The following is a 24,750-nucleotide window of genomic DNA, read 5'->3' on the forward strand; positions in this document are numbered from 1 at the left end:
GTGGAATCCTGACTCCTTACTTTTTTTCTGGAAATTCAAGTGAACCATCCAAAACGTATAAATTGACAGCACAAGATCTACCGATCAGATTTAATGAGGGACTTTCTCAGATAAGCATCAGCGGGCATAGATCATCCAAACTCTACTCCCGGGCAGTGGTTAATGCTCGGGACCAAGCCTTAGGGAAGATCAGGGAATGGGTCCTCAGGACTACTTATTCAAACCCCTCACTCCACAGGAGAGAGTGAGTTCCACAATGCAGGGGACTGGCTCAGGGAATGTGCCAGAGAGAGAAAGGGCCGGGGCAGGCATAACACACAAGCCTGCGAATCCAGGGCTCTTCCCCAAATTTCACAGGCCTCCAACACTCTCATCCTTTGACACAGGATCTGTTATCTTTAGGGCAAAAAAAGAAAACCATAGCTCATTTTTGTTAAAAGGAGAGAGTTTCATTTACTCTGCCCATTCTTAAGCTTCGAGCATTCACAGCCCTGTTCCCACCGCACCTCTGCCGACTTCTCTGCCTGCCTGGGCCTTCCTCGAATGCGCTCTCCCACAGCATCAGGTGCACTCCCCCAGGGGGTCAGGCCCCAGGTAGTCCTGCTTTCCTCAATCTGTTTCTGTTAGTTTTCAAAAGCTGCTGCAGTTCCAGGAAGCTCTTTAAAATCTGTTCCTGGAACCACTTGTAAGGTTCACACCCTGCAAAAAATCTAAGTCTAGATTTTTTTTTTTTTTAATCATTGCTTTGTCTAAGAACCTTCCAGAATAAATAGCTTTGAACATTGGCTATGACCTCACCTCAATTGTATTCAAATGTCTAGAGGGTGTCCAAAGACATCCTCAAAAGATTTCACTGAGAGACCCAAGCACATGTACTTTTCGAGCTGGTAGACTTTAAGCAGCAAAAGAACTTTTTGCTTCTGCAGTCCCATGCACAAATATGTGGAAGGGAAATGGTGGTACTGAAGACAGAAACAGAAATTTTTTCTCAAAAGGTGGGGGCCAGCTGAGTAAGGATACAAGTTGCAAGAGAAAGTTGAGCCTACGAGATAAATTTGTACTTTTCCAAAGTGAGGATTGCCCGAATGACACACTGTTCAGACATAAATAGGAATGAGGCGCCTACGCATATTACGATATGCATCAACTTTGAGAACATAAGCTGAGTGAAAGCAGCCGGAAACAAAAGGCCACATAGAACATGATTCCAATTATACGAAATGTCCAGAATCAGCAAATCCATGGAGACAGAAAGTAGACTGGTGATTCCCTAGGGCTGGGGGGTTTTGGGGAGGAATGGGTACAGGGTTTCTTTTTGGGGTGACAAAATGTTCTGGAAGTAGATAATGGTGACCAATGCACAACTTGTGAACCACTGAACTGCACGTTTAACAAAGGGTGAATGTCATGGTATGTCAATTATATCTCGATATACCAGTTAGTTTAAAAAACAAAACTGTAGTCTTCACGTGAAACCCTGACCCTCACTGACAGTTTTCTTGTCTGCCCGTAGTTATCAACTTAGACCACTTGCAATGTACTGGGCTTCATCTGTATGTCAGTTCTTAGGATTTCTAAAAAGCCACCAGTAAACAAAGAAGCCAGTTTAAAAATCACTCTGCAGGATATGGAAGGAGTCCAAACCCATATCATTGACCTTCACAGGCAGCTGAGCAGAAGAGAACTCCGTAGTGATGGAGAAGCATGCACAACTTACTAAATTTGCTTTCTCTCTTGATATTCTCTTTTGTTCTTCTGATTTCAACTTTTCATTTAAAGCATCATTTTCACTCTTCAGATCACTGATTTGTTTCTAAAACAAACAATGAAATGTGGAGCACAAGTTAGCAAGCAGACACCAGAAACACAGCAAATGTACACAGAAACATTACCCAAACCACACAAACCTCAGGAATGGGGATATTGGGGGGGGGGGGAGGTGGGGGTAAGTGAGATTGACCCACCTCCAGCGATTCCTGCTTCTCATGAAGCATATCCTCAAGTGATTTCTTTTCCATTTCATGGCTTTTCTTGATTTCTGCAAAGAAGGGATTTTTTTTTTGGAGGCAATGACATCCTATGAGATCATTGTATTCTACGGTTGTTAAAGCATGTAGATCCAAGAGTTGATTACGAAGCAGGAGGACTATGTTACTTTATATTTGTAAGATGCTTTTATAAGAATTAAGCTATCTGTTCTCAAATTAGCCCTATGAGGGGAGTAGGGCAGATATTTCCATTTTATGATGGAGAGCACAGAGGCCCCCAGAGGCCAGTGGAAACAGAGTGGCCTCCTCAGGGGAGGGCACCTCCAACACTGGCCTTCATCCCCGTGCTCTGGAGTTCCTGTGTGCTTTTCCATTTGCTCTTCATGAAACAAACAGAAGTCTAAAATTAAACTCAATCCTAGCAGGAAGGAAGAAGGACAATGTTTACTAAATATCAACCCTGGGCCAGTCACTTTTCGATGTTGTCGTCTCTGACTTCACATGACAACTCTCTTTTTCTGATGAGAAAAGGCCTTTGCCAAAGGTGAGCCCGCCCATTCTCAGCCCGTGTCCACACGCTTCTCTCTGGGGTGCACGGAGCTTAGCAGAACAACTTCCGCTCTCCTTTGCGTTCTTAAAGAAATGGCTCCTCCTTTTCCTTCAGCCTTTCCAATCATGATAAAATAATTCTAAAAATATCCTTTCTTGACTCCAACCAGGGCCATCTCCATTTCACAACATCGCTGTAGTCAAGAGTGTTGGCGAGCAAGTGTTGCTGAGCACCGATCCTTTACTATGGCCAGGATACAAACTAACACTTTTACCTTCCCAGGACTTCAAGTGGTAAAGAACAACTACTACCAAAAAGGCCTTTACTTTCTTTAAAAGTTCATCCTATTTCTGAAATGGCTGGCACTTGTGACAAACTACTATTTGCATCCTAAGGGGAAAAGGGCATCTGCTAACAATGAACAATGCAAAAAGAAAGGAAAAACACATCAAACTGAATACTACAGGGTATTCTCTAGAAGAGAAAGTTACGAATCATTTCCGTTTTAAAACATACCCGCTGTCCCATCAGATCTGATTCTATTAAAAAAAAAAAAAAAAAAAAAAAGCATTCTTGCCTGAAAGGGAGGTTTCATAGGTCTTTTTTATCAATTCGATTTTCTCTGAGTGGCTGGCTTCAATTTCCAACTTAGAGGTTTCATGGGCAGCATTTAAGTTGTCAAACTAGAAGAAGAAAAAAAAAAAAAAAAAAAATTAAAAGTCTTGAGTAATAAGCAGCAGTATTAGGAGACTTGACACATAAGCGTGCATTCAAGTTAAAGGCTGCCCAACACATGGAAAGAACAAGCCAAGCTGGATCTGCCCCTCCCAATTCTCCACTCTGTTCCCCCTCAGAAACACCAACACACAGGTTCTCCACAGTTCACTGATGCAAACAGCCCATCATAAGGAATGAGGCTATGTTTCACAGTGATAGGACCACTACAATCCACACCTGTCATATTGGTATTTATATCCTCAGTCCCTAGCTCGTGCCCGGCATATAGCAGGCACTCAATAAATACTTACTAAATGGCTAACTGATTTTAAAAGGAAGAAAATTAAAAAGAAGCTTATGATATACTATTACATGAAAAATATGGGTTATTGTCATTTTAAAAAAGAAGAAATGCAAACCAATCATTTAGCAGTGTAACATCAAAATGCTCACAAAGGGATTACTTCCAGGTAGCACGATAAAGTTTTTTTTTTTTCCTTAACTTTTTTTTTCTTCCCTTTCACTCTTACTTGATTGTAAGAAAAAAATTAATTGAAAAACCCCTTTTCACTTATTTAAATAAAGAGGAGTTCAAAGGAAGTTCCTCATCAAACAATTAGAATTTAAATAAATGGCCATGACCAAGAACATGCTCAGGCTCCAAAGGCACAGACCTGCTCTTGCAATTGAGTTTTATACTTCTCTGCTTCTTCAATGTAAATATTCTGGAACTTTTCACACTCCCCGGTGTAAAATTCTTTAAGCCGATTCTCTAGCTCTGATAGATCAGTCTGGTGCTGCTGGTTTAGCTTCTGGACAAATCCTTCATAAGCTATTTGCAACTCATTCCTGGCTTTTTCTAATTTCTCACAGGTAGATGAAGCAGTGACTGAAAAGAGATGAAAAAGGGAAAAGATATTTCATCTGCGAAATGTCCTAAATTCATCACATTCACGCATAGCTGTGATGATTCTGGAAATATTAACACAGTACTCTCAGAGTACTTCGTTCTCTCTTGACCAGATTTTCAAACGTAATGGTATAAAAGTGAACAATAAATAGGAACAAGAGGAAATGGTGGCTGGCAGCAAAATAAAACCTCCCAAACCAAAAAAACAAAAGAAACAAAAAACCAAACCAAACCAAACCCAAAACGAAAAACAAAAAAAACAAACAACCCCCCCCCCCCCCACACACAACCACCTAGCAAGAAGTAACAGAAGTACTTGAGAAAAACCAGGTTTCCAAGGGAGGATCACCCTTTTGTGTGTTGACCAATCAGTGCAGGGGCCATAAGGAGAGGAGGCTCTGATTGGCCGAGGCGTCTCTAAGGCTGGCCAGCCAGTAGGGAGAAGCTAAGACACAGAGCGAGCAGGGAAGATCGGAGAGAAGAAGTAAATGGATTTTAAGCTTCGTCTTAATTTGAGCTGATTTCAAAAATACAGTAATAAAAACAAAGTATTAGAATATGTTGAACACAAATAAACACACAAAGAGCATACCAACTTTAGGGGGGAAAAAAAGAACATTTTAAAAGCTACAAGATATCAAAAGGTGATTATTTTTAAAGGCAAAGTGATCTGAAAGGCATAATTTAAAATCGGAGCATCTTACTCTTCACCACCACTACTGAAAACACATAATGATTATTACTACATTGCAGAACTTGCACATAAATGCATACCCACCCACACTATAATAAATCCTGGAAGATCCCTATAATTTCTCAGGAAGCTTGACTTTTGCCTTTTCCAGCCTTCCTTCACTGACATTCAAAACAGGTGAAATGAGTGATACTCTGTCAGGAGGATGCATGTTCTCAATATCCTCAAGTGCCCATGGACTAATATAAAATGAGTACTGGTAAGTCAGCTGTGAATCCTTACCTCTCTTTTGGTGAGGAATATGTTATTTCTGCAGTTGTAGAAGGAATAAGAGTTTTAGGGCAAAGAAAAGGAGAGTTTAGCTTAATGATCATTCTACTTAAGTAATGTGAGATTGGCTGGTTCCTGGGATGAATTTCCAACCATGAGGTAGACTTGTTTTCTTGGGAATATGCCATGTGGTGGTAGAAATATTAGTCACATGTCCCCTATTGGGATTCTTTCAGAGGCAAAATGGACTATACTGAATAATGACAAGAATAGTGTCTGCTAAAGAGAACCATTAAAATTCAAATAAATCTATAAATATTTATTAAAGGGGAAAGGAACATAAAAAAAAAAACTATTAGTCAGTGAGTGCTATAGAATGGGGGCTCCCTACACATTATCCAACCCTTCCAGAAGTCCTGTGAGAACCTTATTACTAAATGAACAAGGAAACCAACAGAGAGTAAATCATTTGCCTATAAACACATAGCTAAGTAAGTGGCAGAAGACTGGACTGTGGTAAGCAGTCTGGATTCTGACGACCTGCATCCAAAGCCTGGGCTTCTTCCACCCCACCCAGCTGTCTTTCGGGTTAGAAACTGGTGAGAAACAACACTGGAGCCTCTCCTTGGGAGGCTCATTGTCTAAGTGAGAAGACAAGACCTATACTTTTGAGAAGAACAATACAGGGCAGTACTTAAGGGTCCAATAAATGGCACTCAAAGTAGTTGACATCCAGCGAGTATGGTATGGAAGGTTCGGTCAGCAGATTAAGACAAATTTTTTTTTTAATTGTTGCAAAATATATAGAACATAAAATTTACCATTTTCCATCATTTTCAAGCATACGGTTCTGTGGCATTAGGTACATTCACACTGTTGTGCAAACATTACTACCATCAAGCTCCCTATTAATTAAACAGTAATTCCTCAATCCCTCCTCCCCCACTGGCAATCACCACTTCTACCTTTTCTCTGTGGATCTGACTCTTCTAAGTACCTCCTATAAATGGAATCATACTGAATTTGTCCTTTTGTGCCTGGCTTATTTCACTCAGCATCAGGTCTTCAAGGTTCATACATGTTGTAGTGGGTGGGAGAATTCCCTTCCTTGTAAAACTGGAGAATATTCGATTGTATGTATAGACCACATATTGATCCATCCGTCAATGGACACGTGGGTTGCCCCCACCTCTTGGCTACTGTGAATGCTACTGTTATAAACCTGGGTGCACAAACATCTGTTCAAGTCCCTGCTTTCAGTTCTTTTGAGTATATACCTGGAAACGGAACTGCTGGATCAAATGGTAAGTCTGTTATTATCTGATGAACACCGTACTGTTTTCTGTAATGCCTACACCATTTTTACGTGCCCACCAGCAGTGCGCAACGGTTCCAATTTCTCCACATTTTCACCAAAATTAATTTTCTTTCTTTCTAAGCCAGCCTCGTGGGTGTGAAATGGCATCTCACTGCGGTTTTGATCTGGTCAGCAGTTTTTTAAAATTGAGCCATATGAAAATGCCATTCTGATATTGAGAGTGACAACTATTCTACCACGAGCAACGGTGGGAGACCACGCAGTGTGCCCTGGGAACTTGAACATTCACAAGGCAGAACAATGGGAGATAGACCTAAAAAGGTAGATGGAGGCCAGATTATAGAGATCATCGAATTCAGTCCTGTGGGACTAAATTTTAGAAGTTAATTTCTTTTCTTTAAAAGAATTTAGTGAAAGATAATGACTATGCTGACGGTCACGCAACACTCTTTTTACTTTTCCTTTTTATTGTACTAATTATTTATCAAAGGTGCCAAAAAAAAAAAAAAAAAAGGATTCAAGTAGGCAAATGTTAGGGATGCCTGGGTAGCTCAGTCGGTTAAGCAACTGCCTTGGGCTCAGGTCATGATCTGGGTCTTAGGATCCTAGCCCTACATCCAGCTCCCTGCTCAGTGGGGAGTCTGCTTCTCCCTCCCTCTGCCCTCTTCTCCCTCCCTCTGCCCTCTTCCCCCGCAGTGAGTGCTTGCATGCAAGCACTCTCTCTCGAATAAATAAATACAATCAAACAACTTTCTAGTTAGGGCAATCTTGGTTTCATACAGCCTTTTCACTTAATTCCATTGCAATTTCAAATATCAAAAAAAAAAAGGAAAGAAAAAGAAATAGTATGATCCCAGCCCATCTGAATGCTCCTATCAGAGACAGAAATGTCTAAGTGAACCAAAAGCTAGAAGATCTTCTACATGAAGTTAACAGTATGCTACACCTGCCGAATCTTAACACATTTGTTTGTAATGAAACAACCGTTAGTTTGAATGTAAATCTACGGTGCATCAGACTTCAAAATCAAATAGGATATATGGAAATCCTCTTACATTAGCCACTGGACAGGGGGTTTCCTGTTTAAAAAAAAAAAAAGGCGCCTGGGTGGCTCAGTTGGTTAAGCGTCTACCTTCAGCTCAGGTCATGATCTCAGGGTCCTGGGATGGAGGCTCCCCTTGCATTGAGCCCCCCTCACATCATTGCTCCCCACTCAGCAGGGAGCCTGCTTCTCCCTCTGCCCCTCCCCCTCCCCTGCTTGTGCTCAGTCTTTCAAATAAATATCTTAAATCTTAAAACAAGGGTGCCTGGGTGGCTCAGTTGGTTAAGCGACTGCCTTCAGCTCAGGTCATGATCCTGGAGTCCCAGGATCGAGTCCCGCATCAGGCTCCCTGCTCAGCGGGGAGTTTGCTTCTCCCTCTGACCCTCTTCCCTCTCGTGCTCTCTATCTCTCATTCTCTCTCTCAAATAAATAAATAAAATCTTAAAAAAAAAAAATTTTAAATCTTAAAACAAAAAAAAATCTAAAAAAAAATCTTAAATCTTAAGGTCTTAAAATCTTAAAAAAAAAACAAAAGAGAAAAACAAAAGAAAAGAAAACAAAGCTCAAAAGTTTTGCTGGCCACTGTGAGCGAGGTGAAGGGAAAGCAGAGGGGAGGGAAGGGAAAGATGGGTCAGACCCAGGAGGGAGGATTTACCGTTCCAACAGTCCAAAGCGCAGGCCCAACCCCAGGCAGTGACATCAGCCCGCAGCCTTGCACAGACCTTTGCTTTGCTATGGGCCTGGTGTGCTGTGTTGACAACAGCTGGGCTGAAATCATCCCTCACACAGCTTTACTTCGAATAAACTGGCCTGGGCTCCGGAAGGGACACTTTTATTTGGCATAAAGACTCTTGAAATGCTTTTTTAAAGGACATCCATGTAAACATCACCTCAAGGGTTCTTGAGTGCTCCTCTCTGCCAGACACACACTGTTGCGGGGGGGGGGGGGGGCGCGGGGAAGGAGTGATAGATGTGACCCCGTGGCTTTAGTCATGGACTTTCCCTTGTGCTTAATGACAGTTTAGAAGCGATTTCTAATGCCACCTGCGCTCGCTTGTACTCCTTGTGCTCAGCCTTGTCTCTTCCTTGCTTACTCTACAGAATTCCACTTTCAGGCAATTCATCAGGCAGCCAACAAAAGCCAAAACAAAATAGGAGATCTTGCAGGATTTTGAGTAAGTGAGCAAGGAGTTTTCACAGTATTAGGTGATAGGGTTTTCAAGGTGTTATGGCACAAATGCAAAATCCACAGAGTACAAAGTAATCTTTTTGTCTTGATGTTTTAATCTGTTCTGTTGGGCGATCATTGAAAGTCTGTCTGTGATAAAGGGTGCCAACAGACCAGTGCCTAGAGAAGAGCTGAGGAACTGTAACCTTTGTACACAGACTGGTAAACAGCAAAAGCTGTCCCCAGCAGTCCACCTTAGAATGAGAAATAGAGTTTTCAGAATTAGGAAAGAAAGAAACCAACTCATTTACAAGATCAGCCCTAGAGCAGAAGGCCATGAGACAGAATAGAAGTTGACATTTTCACCCTGGGACGAACCGTGCCAACGGCAGAACAGGAACAACATAGTTTAAGCATTCATAACTGAGCAAGGAAAAAATATTTCAGAAGAAGTGGTGAGATGTTTGACATTCTCCCTTTTCATATAATTATTTGGATGATGTCTAGAAAAGGCCCAATGTCACAGTCAATTATAACCTCTGAAAAACAGAACTGGATTCATCCTGGGTCCGTTAGCCATTATCCCCGAGGAGCAGAAGCACAGCCATTACCTAATTAGTCCTGGTGGCCTTTTCTAAGAGGAGGTGGTTAGATTTGTATTCTCTCCATCTTGTAGAGACCCATTTCCCTTTGGAGATCGGTAAATGTTCTGTTTACAAAGAAAAACATTACACAACCATGGCCCTACAGTTGTAATATTCTTTTGAAATGATAACAGAGCTTTCTTCACTTTCGTATCTGGGTAGCATGCTTTATCATGAGACAACCCAAAATATTTTAATCCTCAGGAACATAAATAAATGACTTAATAGAACAGAGCTTGAATAATTAGGTTCAAGTCTCAGCATTTACCGGCCATGTGATTTGAGCAAATTACTTAAGCTTTCTAAGCCTTCATTTCCTTTTTTTTTTTTTTTTTTTTAATGGAGAGAGAATCTTAGCACCTTCCCTGCAGGATTAAATAAAATAATGCATGAGGAGCACCTGACCCAGTGCCTGACCAGAGTCGGTAAGCAATAAATGTTGCTGTTACTATTATTCCTGGCCTTGCAAAAGTCCACCCGTTCAAATGTGTTTGAAGAGTCTTCAAAGACATGCTTGGGGTTCCAGAACCAAATGTGACACTTAAAAAGCAGCCTTGCTTGTCGAGTATTCAAAGATAAATACACACACACACATATGACAGGGCACCGTAGTATCCACCCACCTCCAATCTTCACTTCCTACTCCTCTATTGCTCTTAGTGGGTGCAACAGAACATTTCCAACCTTTAGATGATTTTATCTAAATTGGACATAAAATCTAAAAAAGGAAAAACGGAGGTAAGGTCACATGGATATCATACAAATTTTCATGATGCCACATAAGAGATTGTGACAGAAAGGAAAGATAAATAGGAAAACAAGAGGACTTCATTCCCCAACTGTACAGACACACTTTCTCCAGGTGCTTCTGGTAGGTGTGCCGTGGGGGCCAACCCTTCCTCAAGCAGCATTCCCACTCTCTGCACCAGCTACGAGGGAGACGAGATGCCTGTGTCCAGTGTTTCTTGCCTGCTTTGGGTCCCCCTCTCTTTCTGGTTACCTGGGAAGTCAGACACCTGCTTTTAGTGCTGGACACCTTCACTCCTTTCTCTCAACTGGACCACTTTCTTATACCAGGTACAAAAATAAATTCAAAATGGATGAAAGACCTAAACGTGAGCTGGGAAACCATCAAAATCCTAAAGAACACAGGGAGCAACCTCTTCGACCTTGGCCATAGTGACTTCTTACTAGACATGTCGCTGGAGGCAAGAGAAACAAAAGCAAAAATGAACTATTGGGACTTCATCAAGATAAAAAGCTGCTGCACAGCAAAGGAAACAATCAACAAAACTAAAAGCGTACAGAACGAGAGAAGATATTTGCAAATGATATATCTGATAAAGATTTAGTATCCAAAATCTATAAAGAACTTCTAAAACTCAACACCCAAAAAACAAAGAATCCAGTTTAGAAATGGGCAGAAGACATGAATGCGTTTTTCCAAAGACGACATCCAGATGGCTAACAGACACATGAAAAGATGCTCAACATCACTCATCATCAGGGAAATACAAATCAACACGATGATGAGATACCACCTCATAACCTGTCAGAATGGCTAAAATTAACACAGGAAACAACAGATGTTGGTGAGGTTGAGGAGAAAGGGGAAGCCTCTTGCACTGTTGGTGGGAATGCAAACTGGTGCGGCCACTGTGGAAAACAGTATGGAGGCTCCTCTAAAAGTTAAAAATGGAGCTACCCTACAACCCAGCAATTGCACTACTAAGTATTTACCCAAAGGATACAGAGATGGAGATTAGAAGGGGTACACGCACCCTGATGTTTACAGCAGCATTATCAACAATAGCCAGATTATGGAAAGAGCCCGAATATCCATCGACTGATGAATGGATAAAAGTAGTGTGTACGTACGTACACACACACACACACACACACACACACAGGAATATTACTCAACTATCAAAAAAATGAAGTCTTTCCATCTGCAACAATGTGGATGGAACTAGAGGGTATAATGCTAAGCGAAATAAGTCAGCCAGAGAAAGACAAATACCATATGATTTCACTCAGACGTGGAATTTAAGAAACAAAACCGATGAACGTAGGGGAAGGGGGGAAAAGAAAGAGCGAGAGGCAAACCCTAAGAGACTCTTAGCTACAGAGAACAAACTGAGGGTTGATGGGGGGCGGTGGGTGGGGCATGGGCTAGATGGGGGATGGGGCTTAGGAGGGCACTTGTTGGGATGAGCACTGGGTGCTGTATGCAAGTGATGAATCACTAAATTCTACTCCTGAAGCCAATATTACACTATGTGTTAATGAACTAGAATTTAAATAAAAATTTGAAAAGGAAAAGAAAGCACATACTTCTCAGGGAAATATACTTGCTTTAAAAAAAATAACTTTTAATTGTGGAATAATTTTAGATTTATAGAAAACGCACAAAGATAGTACACAGAGTTCCTATACACTCTCCACGTAGCTGCCCCAAATGTTAGCATTTTACATAATCATGAGATGTTTGTCACAATTAAGGTTTTAACACTGGAACAATACTAGTAACTGTACTGTAGACTTCATTTGGATTTCACCAGCTTTTTCACTAATGCTTTTTTAAGAAAAAACCTTTAGATTAATTTTCGATCTTCAGAGAAGCTGTAAAGAGAGAATGGTTTCCAGATACCTCTCACCCATTTTCCCCTAACATTCACATTGCACATTACCAAGGGACATTACTGAAACTAAGAAACCAACACTGGTACAGTATTATGAACTCAACTCTCAACTTTGTCCCTTATATATTTCTGTTCTAGGATCCCATCCAAGATACCACACTGCATTTAGCTGTCTTATTTCCTGAGTCCTCTCTGGTCTGCGAGTGGGTCTTCCCCCTACACCCCCCATAATCGTGACAGTTTTGGAGTCAGGTATTTTTAGAATGTCCCTCAATTTTGGCTTGTCACGTTTTCTCTGCACAGTCCAGTGACCCAGCAATTCCACTAGTAAGAATTTATACAGGTAGATTCCCACATATATAAAACTAAGGATGTTTGAGGTTTTCCACTGGAGCATTTCCATAACAGCAAAACATCAGAAACAACCTAATGTCCACTAGGAAGGAACTGGTTAAATTAACTGTGGTGTACAGAAACAATGGAATGCTTTCCAAAAAACAGGACATTTTAACAGCTATTTAAAAAGACTGATGAAGTTCTATATGTACTGAACTTTAAGAACTGTTAAGTGGAAAAACAAAGTGTAGAAATGCATGTGTAATATGCTCCCAACTGTGTATAAAAGTAAGGGGGAAACAAATACATATTTTATCTTACTTCTCCTGTACCCCAGCCATAGAACCAAGAACGGGAACACGATCTTCTACCATAGTAGCATAATTACTTCATAATATTATTCTTATTCTACCGAGGGATATCTGGTCGTGACACACTCCCAGGGTGAATGACTATGTAGGTACCTCTCTTAAACCAGGGTCTCATCTATTTAAAATGGGAGGTGGTATACATGAATAAAGTTGTCAAGATGCCATTTTTAAGAAGTGAATCACTATGCGGTGGAGAGGCCGGTAGCCAAGCGTAGGGACCTAGACTATCCAACGATGGGAAATCCCAACTTCCTGCCTATCAGTTTCCTGGTGAGCAAGGCAGCAACAAATACCACGTGCTCTGCTAACCTTCATGTTTGGTGAGGATTTTGCAGAGCTAAGTCTTCACAAACTGTCTGTTGAATGATCATCGACTCATAAGAGCTCCAGTTTTTCTTTCCGAAAGGTACTACTTTTTCATATGACCGAGAAATTTGGCAGTCATGCGGCAGACAACAGTCTCCTTCTAAATTTCAAAATGAGCTGCAGATGGCTCTCTGATTGCTCTTGGAATTCTATGAAGCAACATGAACTGATTTCAAAAGCCTCTCACTAATCATAACGTAATAGGAATTTGCTTTTACAAAACGCCTGCCCTCTCAATTCTCCCATAACTCATACCAGTATCCTTTCAAAATTCAGTTCGTGCTTTACAAAGTGCTCTCCCGCCTATGATTTCACATAATAGTGTTTTGAGTTAATAGAAGAGATTATCTTAAATCTCCTTTTACTGGCAAGGGAACTGAAGGGGCAGAATTGGGTCCAGGACGCCAATCTGCTCAAGATTTTCAATGCAGATTCCACAGCACAGAGCCCAGAACCTGATCCTCATGGCTATTTTCTCAACTTGAGATGTGTAAGAGAGAATCTAATCCATACATGCAATGGATGTCTGAGAGTATTAAGGCTTTGTTCTCTTGTGGAAGCTAGAAAGACTGCAAGATAAGGCAGGTTAAAAAAAAAAAAAAAAGATCTCCCCCCCCGGCCCCCCAATTTCTCCTGACAGAATCTTACTTGAATGGGGGAGGAGGATCTGGCTCAGCCAGCCAATCTGGGTCCAGAGGTGCCAGTTGGGCCTCCACGGAGCCTCTGGGTCTCCCTGCCAATACAAGTCTGAAAAGGCTTTGCTGTTTTTCAACTTACTGGCCAACGACATGCTGCAAAACAGATGCTCTCATAATCAAAACAGCAACATTCCATAGACCAATGAAAACACTTAGGCATGAAAGTGGATCAGAGATGCAAGCCTGGCTGAGTAACTGACATAATGTTCTAAGCTTCAGGCCTGAGAAAAATCAATTAGGACTTTAAAGAAATCACATTGAAATCCAAACAATAAATTTAATGCTCATTTGGAAGCCGATGTACAAGAACGGGCTCAATTCAGTTGGTGCTTTTTGGCATTACTGTGTACTCTCTTACCGTGCTTACTTGATTCGTATATACTTTAAATAAAAGAAACAACATTCCGGCCAACTAGTCCGGTGTCAAAGTGTACTCCACAGGGCACCTACAGGATAATCACCTGCAAGGTCATCAGAAGTGTGTTGCTGGGCTCCATTCCCAAGCCACCTGAGTCAGAACTGTGAATCAGCATTCTAACCTGGTCCATTTTATTACACAGGAAAGTCTGAGAACCAGCGTTCTGGACAAATGACATTATTCAAAACTGAACCGACCAAACTGGACAGGGACAGATTAGAACAAGGATCAGAACAAGGAAGAAGACTCCACAGGCTTTCAAAACAGATACCCTTGGTAATACCATGTAGCTATACAGGTGACAGAACGTGACCTTTTACTTAAAGACACAGCCAGCCAAAGGCTGAATTTGCGATGGATGGCCATGGGTGGGGACAAACGGGCTAAGTCTGAGGTGGTATCAAAACCATCTTCGATCAACTCAGTGACAGAAAGAATTCTCTTTTGGTATACAGTTGGTTTTCATTATATTAGCAGTTTCTTCATGAAAGCCCACTTCAAAAACCATTTCTGGAATTCTGCAACTCCCAAGTGACTTAACTGTAAAGAGTTTTAAAATTACTTTGAATACACAGGCCGTTAAATCATAACTGTAGACAAAACTAATGAAAGAACACATTCCACAAGGTGCACGGGAGCCTCAGGTTCATAGACACCAGTCAAGTGTTGATTAGACAATTTATATACTGCTTCTGGCAGAGCCAAGTCCCTTTTCCCTAACTGATAATAACAAGTCTTATTTTAATCTGACAGCACTTCTTGAACTCTTGAATCGAATAAAAAGATTCCAAAAGTTGTTACCAATGCAAAGGAGTGTTTACATCACATGATTTTCTGACCTTTCAAATATTTTCATCATGCCTTCCCTGTTACCATGAACAGGAGTTTGGACTTACCGATCCTAGGTCCTTACCCAGGCACTTTGCTCTCTAGCTGTTTGACCTTAGGAAGGTTACTTCACTTTTAAGCCTCAGTTTCTTTTCCTTCCTTCCTTCCTCTCTCCCTCCCTTCCCTTTCCTGTCTTTTAATAAAATACTAACCAGTAGACTTAGAGCTGAATATTATTGTCGGGAAAGACTTGGCACTCAACAGATGTTACTGTCATACCCAGCTCATAATTTTTACGCACACAGGAAAACAATCAACTAGTCTTAGTGAATTAAGGGTTCAAATTCCATTTGTGTCATTAAATAGAAACAATTAGGACAAATGTATAAAAAAGATGTGCATTGTCCCAACAGCTCGGTGAAAACAATATTAAGTTTACAGGAATGCCTGTTAATAAAGGCATTTCAAGATTTTGAAATCTAGTTCATTTGAGCAGATATTGAAGTCTCAGTTGGATTAAAAAAAAACTTAAATAAAAATAGAAAACCCCAAAAAGTGTAAATTAGCTATTAATTCTGATGGCTAAAAACCTTGAAATAAAAATACCTTTTCTTCATTAATTTAGATGAAAATGTGATTCTAGCGATTAACATTAACAAAAAACAGTAGGAACCCCTGAAGATCATAATTATTCTCTATTATATCGGTTTTGATCCAACACAACTCTTAAAAAAAAATCAGAATGATATGCTTATTTCCCCATCTCAGAGGCCAAATGCTTGCTGTGGACATAAACCATTGAAATTGAATTGTCCTCTATTTCAAGGGCTAATAACACTTTCAAAATGATCTAACTGGCATTGTCAGACATAATTGTAAAATGTTTCCAAGAGAATTATAGTTCACCTTACTTTATTATTATTCATTCTTAAAAACATGCATGTTATTTTTAAATGGTTTGTAGGAAAACATTTGTACACAAAAGCCACTGAGTATTGGAATATTATAAGGATAAACCCAACTTTCCCTAGTCACTATCTTCAATATGAAAGTCATTCATTCACTGAGGTAGTAAGTGCCAGGTACAAGGTATCAGTGGGTAGAGCTGCAAACGTGAAGGAGATACCGCCTTTGAAGGGCTCACGGCTCTGGATTGTGAGAAGAGGTCCAGAAACAACCCTAAGAACAGAGTTTTTTGAAGGGCACAGTAGAAGGCACGATTAACTTGCTTGAAAGATTAGGTAAAACTCAACTGATGATACGGCATTTTAATTAGGACCTAGCTGGGTATCCTAGCTAGTGAGGAGTTTAAGAGGCAAAAATAGAAAGGCAGTAAAAAAGAGAGTATTTCAAGGAGAGAGGATATCATGTGCCAAAGAGGTATGAATGGGCCCATGGCTAGGCGTGAGGAGCTGAAAGGAGGTGTGAAGAAGGCAAAGGAGCGTCCTGCCACCCTGAAGTTGGGCTGAGAGTTCCAGTCTAAACATACATGGCAGCTATCGTAATTCGGACTTTTTGCCAAAGCCCAAATGAAGTCATTTATGTTTGTTAAAAATGACCAGTAGAGGACAGATGTGAGATTTATTTTAAATACAGTCCTGGTAGCATGTCGGGAGGACAGAAGCAGGACTGGAGCAAGGTGACCTGTTGGGTGACCACTGGAATATATTTGGGGTGAGCAGTTATGGGGCTTAAATTAGAACAATAGTAGCCAGAAGGCTGAGGAGGGACAGATCCAAGCGATACTTAGAACACAGATTGCTATCATGTAGAAGTTGGAGGAAAAGGCATGTGTCACCTGTTGTTAGCTTAGGTGGTGAGTGATGACGTCACTGCAGAAGAATGATGAACAGACTTTGAGGAAAAGAGGTCTGAATGAGGAGACACTGCAGAGCATTCAGGAAGCAAGGGGCTGGAGAGTCAGCAAGGTCTGACTATACCAGACTGGCTCTCCTGGAGGCAGCTCTTCACTGGGCAAAACACATCTACAGCTTGGGAAGGAGAGAACTAGAAAAATAAATCTGTGCATCATCACCCTACAGGTTGTAGTTGAAGCCAGGGGAATCGATGGGATAACAGCGGACAACGAAACCCTCGCTATACTCCAACACTAAAGGGATGAGTGAAATCGAGCAACATCCACTAAGACTTTCCCAGGTCATTCAACATAACCATAATAAAGACTATGAGTCAATATGGAAAAGTGTTTGACACAAGCTAAACAGCTCAGAATACACATAAAACAACATGAATGAATCTCAAAACCATTTTGCTGTGTGGAAAAAAGCCAGACATAACAAGAACATAATGTATGTTTCTATGAAATTCTAGAATACACAAAATAACCTACATCATAAAAATCAGTGTTTGCTTCTAGGGAAGGGGGGATGTCATCTACCAGAAAGGAGCATGAGGAGATTTTCTGGGAGGACAGAGATCTTCAATACCTTGATAAAAGTGTAGGTCATATGAGTATATGTGTTTGTCAATAAGCACTCCATTGTATGTAAATCATACCTTCATAAAAAAGTCAAGATATGAAGTCATATATAGTCATATAAACAAAGACACAAGAGAATATGTAAAAATAAGAGCTCTGTCAGGAATACTGGAACTATGGGCTATTTTCCTCTCACTTCGCAATTTTAATTTTCACACAATGTCCTTAAATAAAAAGAAACCAACCCTCAAATACTTCAAATACCCATAAATACTTATCAATCACTTGTGAAAATGGAAAGCATATATATTTTTTCCATAGTAAGGAGAAAAGAATCTCTGAAATGAAGCAATTTACCATCTGAAGTCAACAAGAAAACACAAGATAAAACAAATACATGGTTGTAAAGTATTGAGGACTCCCTGGAGGGGGAGGGGAGCCTCATGGTTTTGTTCTGAGCTCAGCTGGGTGAACTTGGCAGTAGAGGACAGCTGTCAGAGTAACCAGGTGAGACAACAGGAAAGTCAGTCAATGGAGCAGACGGTTGGAGGCAGTTAGATTCCGAAGGTCACTATCACAGACTCTACTTGGGTTTCAGTGCTCCGGAGTTTCATCTGTCATTTATTTTGTTTTGCAGTTCTTAGTTTGGGAATCTTGCCTCAATTTTCATAGAGAAGAGAAAGAAACAGTACCCAGGGGGAGAGTGACACCAAAAGCCCCTCATTATTTTGGAGCGAAATGGTAGATACTTGGGTGAGGGTGATGGTAGCAGCTCTTTCTCTTCTTCAGGTGCCTGTGGTGGACCAGGCACTCTGACAGTTGCTTCATACATATTACTATTTTATCCAAGCTCCATGCAATCCAGCCAAATACATATTAACTTCACATCCCCAGTGAAGAAACTGGACTCAAAGAAGTGAGGCAACTCCTAGCTAGGAATACATGGACAAAATCCTACACTGCAGACTCCACACTGCAAGCCCTTCTACTCTGTCAGGAAGGGATCCACCATGTCTCACTGCCATTGGAATCTGAAAACAAACAAACAAAAAAACAACCTGTCCTGAGGGATTTCTAGTAATATTTGGTCTAATGACAATTCCTTCCTGCATTGTAGTCGATGCCCCCACAAAAATCGCAAATGTGGGTAATTACTACACAGCTGCAAACTGCACCCATGTGAATACCTACTATTTAGTAGTAGCTAACACTTGGTGCTAGGCACTTTACAGTGAGTTACTTCATGTCATCCTCACAACCACCCGTGAGCAGACAATTATTAGTGCCATTTGACAGAGAATGAAACCAGGACTCAAGACCTGTCATGTGACTTGCCTTTCCATCACCCAGCTACCGAAGATTTGGACCTGGACAGCGTGACCACACAGTCTAACCACTCTATACTACTGCGTCAAATTTTAAAACTGCCATTTCCAACTCTGCTATGTAACCTATCGTCTTCCGTCTCAGCTCATGCTACGAACAATCCCACCAGCAGCTTTCGGAGTGTTCCTCCTGGACTGTTCCATCAGAAGAACTCTGTAAAGGCTTCTCTTCTCTCCTCTCATGGGACTGGAACCATTCCCCAAATGCTTTCCATAGTTCCTTGAGCAGTTCTACCTCATGCAACAGGAACACGGACACATTCCCCGTGTGTCCCCTCTGCTGACTGACATCCTCACCACCGTCTCCTCATTCCCCTGACAAGAGTCCTCTGCTTCCGGGTTCACCCAGCTCCCACCTGCTATACTCCAACATTAAAATGCTACGCACAGGCCAGGCGCGGCGTCCGGACACTTGACCAGCGATGGTGAAAGCATACCAGGGCACACTCTCCTTATCACCAAGGGAAAAGGGGGAGAATGGGTACACACTGCGGACTATTTCCTGCCGGGCTATGGGACCAACTGGAGGTTCTGAGGACCTGGGTCCCAATTCGAATCATTTCATTGTGCTCTCCGCTAAGAGGTAAAAAGAGGATCCCCCATTCAAGCAGCAATGAATGAGCACAGTGTTCTGCTGGTGTTTCTGTCTCATCTTGGGGAGAGGCTGAAATGTGAACCCTCAGGTAGGCTCATCTCCACCTCCACTGGGTCGTAATGAACTCTGAAACACACACACAAAGGCCTCTTTCTTGACCTGCTCACTCTAGATCCCTTACGTTATTCAAGGCACATACAAAAGCAAATTAAGTTGGTCATCGGGGTAGTCAAAAGGACAGCAGTCTAGTTGACATGGTGGAAAGCCTTGAATGCTATAGTCGGAAGCCTGTTTCTCAGCTGTGGTCTCCTTGAACTGTTTCCCTAGAACTTGCAAGTCTTTGGGGTCCTGAACTTCCACCTGTCCTAAAATTACTTTTCTATAAAGAATTCTTCATTTCCACAGCCTAAAATAAGGTCAGGAGAAAATGATGCCCCGGCTAGGTATTAAGAACCTAGGGGGTTAGCCAGGAGTTTGGGGTTGCCTCCTGTTGGGAGGGGAAGATGGAAGAGGAACACAGAGACAAGCCGAGGCCCCACATTCACTGCTGTTTGATCTTTGCCTTTGTGGTGGGGGGGGAGGCTGGGAGCAGGGGAAGAAAAACTTCAAGTCGAGCAAACTATATTGACAATATTAAAATTCTGGTCTTGTCCAAAGAAAAATGGGCAATTTCTTCTAGAACTGGATGAACACAATCTTTATCTCTGGCTATTGCTTTTGCATCATTTATACACAGAGCCACTCACACTTTAAGAGGAGACTGTCAGCATACATAGAAAACTGCAAAGGGCAAGCAACTGAGCCTTTTAATGAACAACTCCAGACCTGGCTGAAGCTAAAGCAGGAAGCGGATTCTCTGGGGCTGAGGCGCCCGTGGCAGACAGGGGGATCCCAAGGTATGGCTCACTCCAACACAGGAGTGAGGCAGTATTGTCTCTGTTGCACGAACCCTGAGGACCCTTCCAGGAGAGACAAGAACCAAAACTGAGCTCAGCCTGGGAACAGAAGCACTGGGTGGTGGGTGCTACAGACATCAGGGACACATGGCTACCGGTGGGACTGGGTCCTTATTCACCATCAGCCCTGTTCAAATTGTAACGTGAGCACAGAAGATGCCTTCTCCAGAAAGGCTACCCCGGATGCACAGCATCATTCTTTTCTGTATACTGACTCCTCGCAAAGGGCCCAGAGGGAATGTAATATAATTACATTATACACAATATACTGTCATCAGAGAAGGAATTTTTTTCACCACTCTTTAATACGGAAAGAGGTTCAGAAAAAAATATGACGGGATTATTTAACAGGAACCCACACAATTATAAAAGTCACTCTGTCCCTGTCTTCAGGAAGAGCAATGTTTTGGTCATCAGAAGCTCTGCTAGGCTTAGATCAGTGCCAGGAATTCTGTGAACTTGAGGTCAAGCTGCCAAGATTCAGAAGAAATGTTGATAGTAAGTGTTTGCACAGATACTAGTGTGGGACAGCTAACCACTGGCAGCATGCAACTCCAGATAGGAAAACCAAATTTTCCAGTCGTCCCTTCGTCCTGTAAAACTTAGGGGGTGGCGGTGGGGGGGAAGCTCTTACCTAGCTCTCCTCGAAGGTGAACAAGTTCTTGAGACAGGGTTTTGTGTTGTTTCAGTGCTTCCTCCCGCTGTGGAAAACACACATCAAGTTACCAATGTTTTCAAGAGGGTCCCTTTCAGTAAGGCACACATTTGTTATCACTAGGAAAATGAGACTCAGAAGGGAGAAGCCAAGATATGAATCATTCAGGCTAACAGTTTGTGCTGTTAAGAAAACACAGCTGTCCCATAGTTGTTAAGGAAATTCGTATTTCAAAAATCTTTATTTTCTCAGGTCCTCATGCAACTTTCATTTGAGGCACTGCATGGCACTTTAAAAAATATTTACTTTGAGCCCTGCTTCATTGCTGATCCACAGAACCTTTCAGCAAATGCATACTTAAGACTTAATGCATTCTCCTCCTCCAAGGGCAATAAAGCACTAATCAGTTTAAGATAAATATTTAATGTTCTAAACATACGCACTTATATGCACTTTGTCCTGTATTTGCAAATAAAAAAGTTTTGTTACAAGGTCAATCCTTCTAAAAGGAAGATGCAAGTTTGTTATAAAGCAACAGCAAAAAATAATCCTTTAAAAAAAGGGAAAATTAATTTTACTCAGCTCCACATTATTTTTTCTAAGGATTACTATATATTTGGGATCAGCTATAATTGTAAGGAGATGTTAGAGAAACAAATCAAAGAAAATCAGGCAACTGTTCCGTATCAAAAAAGCTATTATTTATACTGCAAAAAAGAAAATTTTCCAAGTTACCAGCAACTCGAAGCAATCACACACGCGCGCGCACACACACACACACACACACACACACACACACACACACACACACAGCAATAGTTTCTTAAAAGGTAGATTCCCTACCACCAGGGCATAACTAAGGAAAAGGCAGAATTCAAAGCTCTCTGAAAATGCTCTCACTAGGATCACCCAAGACAGAGCTCCCGCCGCATCCTGATCACAGTATTGCAGAGATCATGAGACCCAGTCTTTTGCAGACAAGAGTTGCTTGTCATTCAAAGCGTCCCCCCCTAATTCCAGACAACCTCTGCCTCAGTCCCTGACATTCTTCCAGAAACGCACTAGAAGCAAATACTAATTACCCTTGTTGCTGCACATGGAGGATAGAGGCACATTTTGCTGCTGGAGCAGCCCATTTTCCAGCTTCTGTCTCCAACTGTCCCCGCCCCCCGCACTGTCCAAGAAGTACACAGGTGGCCACACCACCCACCAGTCGGGGTCTGCCTACATTCAAAGCTCTACCGGGAGGAGCGCCATTGGTCCTCGGTTAGCCTTACTTCACGTCCTGCAGGTTACCGTACGCCTCTCTCCTGGCAGAAGCTGATTCTGCAGCTTCTGCCTTTGGCACAAGCAGCCTGCGATTACTTAAAGCCACAGCCCTTCATTTATGAAAAACGAGAGCCAGACATTAGACTGATCGATGGCCACTTACTTAAATATCAGCTGGTACAGTGGAAAGAAAAACTGACCTTCTCTGCCGGGATAATGGAGTTATTTTTAGATTTGTGAGCCTTTTTCATCCCCCTCTTTAATTGAGGTCATTAGATTATCACACTTACTAACAGAAAAGAGAAACTTGTTCTCCAAAACCTGTACTAAAGGAGCCTATGAACTAGGTGAACAACAATCCAAGTGTGTGTTTTGTGACTTTCCATTTAAAATGACATTATAATGAAACGAGTGGTTGTTGGCTGCGAAATTTAATCTGAACACTTAGAACATGGTCCACTGGTGTTTAAAGGGAAAGTGTGAAATGCTGATTTGAGAGCTGGAGATCAGACATCTTCTAAAGCGTTTACTTTTTACTTTGTGGTGGTCTCTCACTAAAGAGCTGAGGAAGTTAATGAACAACGTGCTAACGCTGTCATACTGGATAGTTAACAGTGACTGCAATTTAAGGAACACGTCTTCATTGAGTACGTTTTTGCCATTAACTCTAAATGCTTGATTTTTAAAGTGCAGTCTTCAGTCGTTCTGAAATCACAAATCAGTGAGACCAGGTTTTTAAAAATGAACAAGTCATGAGTTTTCTAATGTAGAAATTAAACTTAGAGGAAAATCAACCTGGATTAAAACTGGGAGAAAAGCATATAAAAATACATATATTACATGCTTCTCCTGATCTCATGAACTTAGGTCTTAATTTTGTTTGCTTAGCAATCTAGTTCAAGTAAATATCAGCAAGCTTTGTCACTCAATGTCAAGAAAACCAAAAGACAGCTTAATACCCACAAGCAATCCTGCAATACATTCAGGAACTTACTTAAAATTCACTTTCCAATAGTAGTTAAATTGCTAGGAGAAGGCAAACCTGGCAAGAAGTTAAATCACTTTTCAAACTTTCACGAATGTGAAAAGTGAAGACTGAAAAATTAAGCTGAGATACAGTTTCCAGGGGTCATTTTGTGAGAATGTTTACATCCTAACACAAATACATACCACATGATCTCTTGGCTTCTTAAAGAGATTTTGGGGATCAGGAATTTCAGTCCATGTGAACATTTCCCCCAACTCTCCTGCCCTCAACCTTCCTGTACTCAATGCCCAGAAGCCACCCTGAGCACTCCGAGTACACAGTGACAGAAAAGCCGTGAGGTCATCCTTGACTGTCTAAATGGGTCGTTCCAAAGTCAGTCACTTCTTCCTAATGTGCCTTGAATCTATCACACTTTTTCTATCAGTGCTACCTCCACCCCGGTCCTGATCTCCACCAATTCATTCCTGCACCAGTAGTGAGGGCAACGCTTCACACGACCTTGCAGAGGGCTGCTAGATTCATGTCCCATATTCTTTGTACTCAGGAATGCCCTCGCTCAAAAAGAATATTCCATGGAGTACATGAAAAAGAAACTTTACCCTAGTTCCAAGAACCTCAATCATCCACCTCCTGTTTAGATTCCCAATTCCTTCTTTGTTCTGTTCAAGTCACACTTGCCACGCGTGTCTCACCTCCACAATCTGGAATGTGTGGTCTTTACCTGACCCATTATATAAAACTCCATGTCAATCACAGTCACCCTCTCCTTGCCCTCAAAGCCTAGAGAAGACATTTATCTTTCTAAACTGATTGGCAAATGACTTGCTCTGTACCAATTAATCAAGGACCATTCCAGATGCTGGGAGAAACATGAAAGAAATTTAAGACATGGTTCTTGCCTTCAAGAAGCTTGGAACCGGGGCGCCTCGGTGGTTTAGTCGGTTGGTGTCTGCCTTTGGCTCAGGTCATGATCCCAGGGTCCTGGGATCAAGCCCCACATCGGGCTCCCTGTTTGATGGGGAGTCTGCCTCTCCCTCTCCTTTTGCCCTTCTCCCCCACTTGTTCTCTCTCTCTCTCAAATAAATCTTTTTTTTTTTTTTTTTTTAAAGAAGCTCAGGACCTAGACAGACCTAAAATGTCCACGCTCAATTCTTCAGTCATCATTCAAGGCAGATGACCCCATCTGGGGGTAAGCAGTACAGAATAATGGAAAAATCAAGGGCTTTATACATAATCCTATGTGAAATGCCAACTACAGTATCCACACCATAGTGTCAGTTTCTGCCTGACTCTCTTTGGGAGCCTGTCCTTTAAGATACCTATCCTTTACTTGTAGATGATAAAAACACATTTTGTCACTCAGATACTGATTGCCTGTTTCTTTTTATTCACCTGCTCCTAAATCAGTGTTTCTGTCCTAGATGATAAACTCTTTATAGTCTAGATAACAAGTTTATTTAATCCTCTTTGTATTGTAACAAGCAGAATTCCACACAATGTGG

At 41.6% G+C, this 24,750-nt stretch overlaps 1 protein-coding gene across 7 annotated transcripts in view; it reads right to left on the reverse strand.

Annotated features, from left to right (window-relative positions):
* MTUS1 (microtubule associated scaffold protein 1) overlaps positions 1 to 24,750 on the reverse strand; it is a 166,624-nt gene that overhangs the window by 6,707 nt on the left and 135,167 nt on the right. For 6 of the 7 annotated variants that reach the window (XM_027598756.2, XM_027598755.2, XM_027598753.2 and 3 more), the window contains 5 exons: positions 20,971 to 21,037; positions 3,930 to 4,144; positions 3,116 to 3,221; positions 1,965 to 2,038; positions 1,718 to 1,813 (listed from right to left, as the gene is read on the reverse strand). In XM_027598756.2, coding sequence (XP_027454557.2) covers positions 1,718 to 1,813; positions 1,965 to 2,038; positions 3,116 to 3,221; positions 3,930 to 4,144; positions 20,971 to 21,037 — 558 coding nt within the window. Of the gene's footprint in view, positions 1 to 1,717; positions 1,814 to 1,964; positions 2,039 to 3,115; positions 3,222 to 3,929; positions 4,145 to 20,970; positions 21,038 to 22,073; positions 22,337 to 24,750 lie in introns of those variants that run through there. The other variant, XM_027598760.2, reaches the window with a different exon arrangement.

This window comes from Zalophus californianus, chromosome 2 (genome assembly GCF_009762305.2).
Source record: "Zalophus californianus isolate mZalCal1 chromosome 2, mZalCal1.pri.v2, whole genome shotgun sequence".
In the NCBI taxonomy this organism is placed as follows: Eukaryota; Metazoa; Chordata; class Mammalia; order Carnivora; family Otariidae; genus Zalophus; species Zalophus californianus.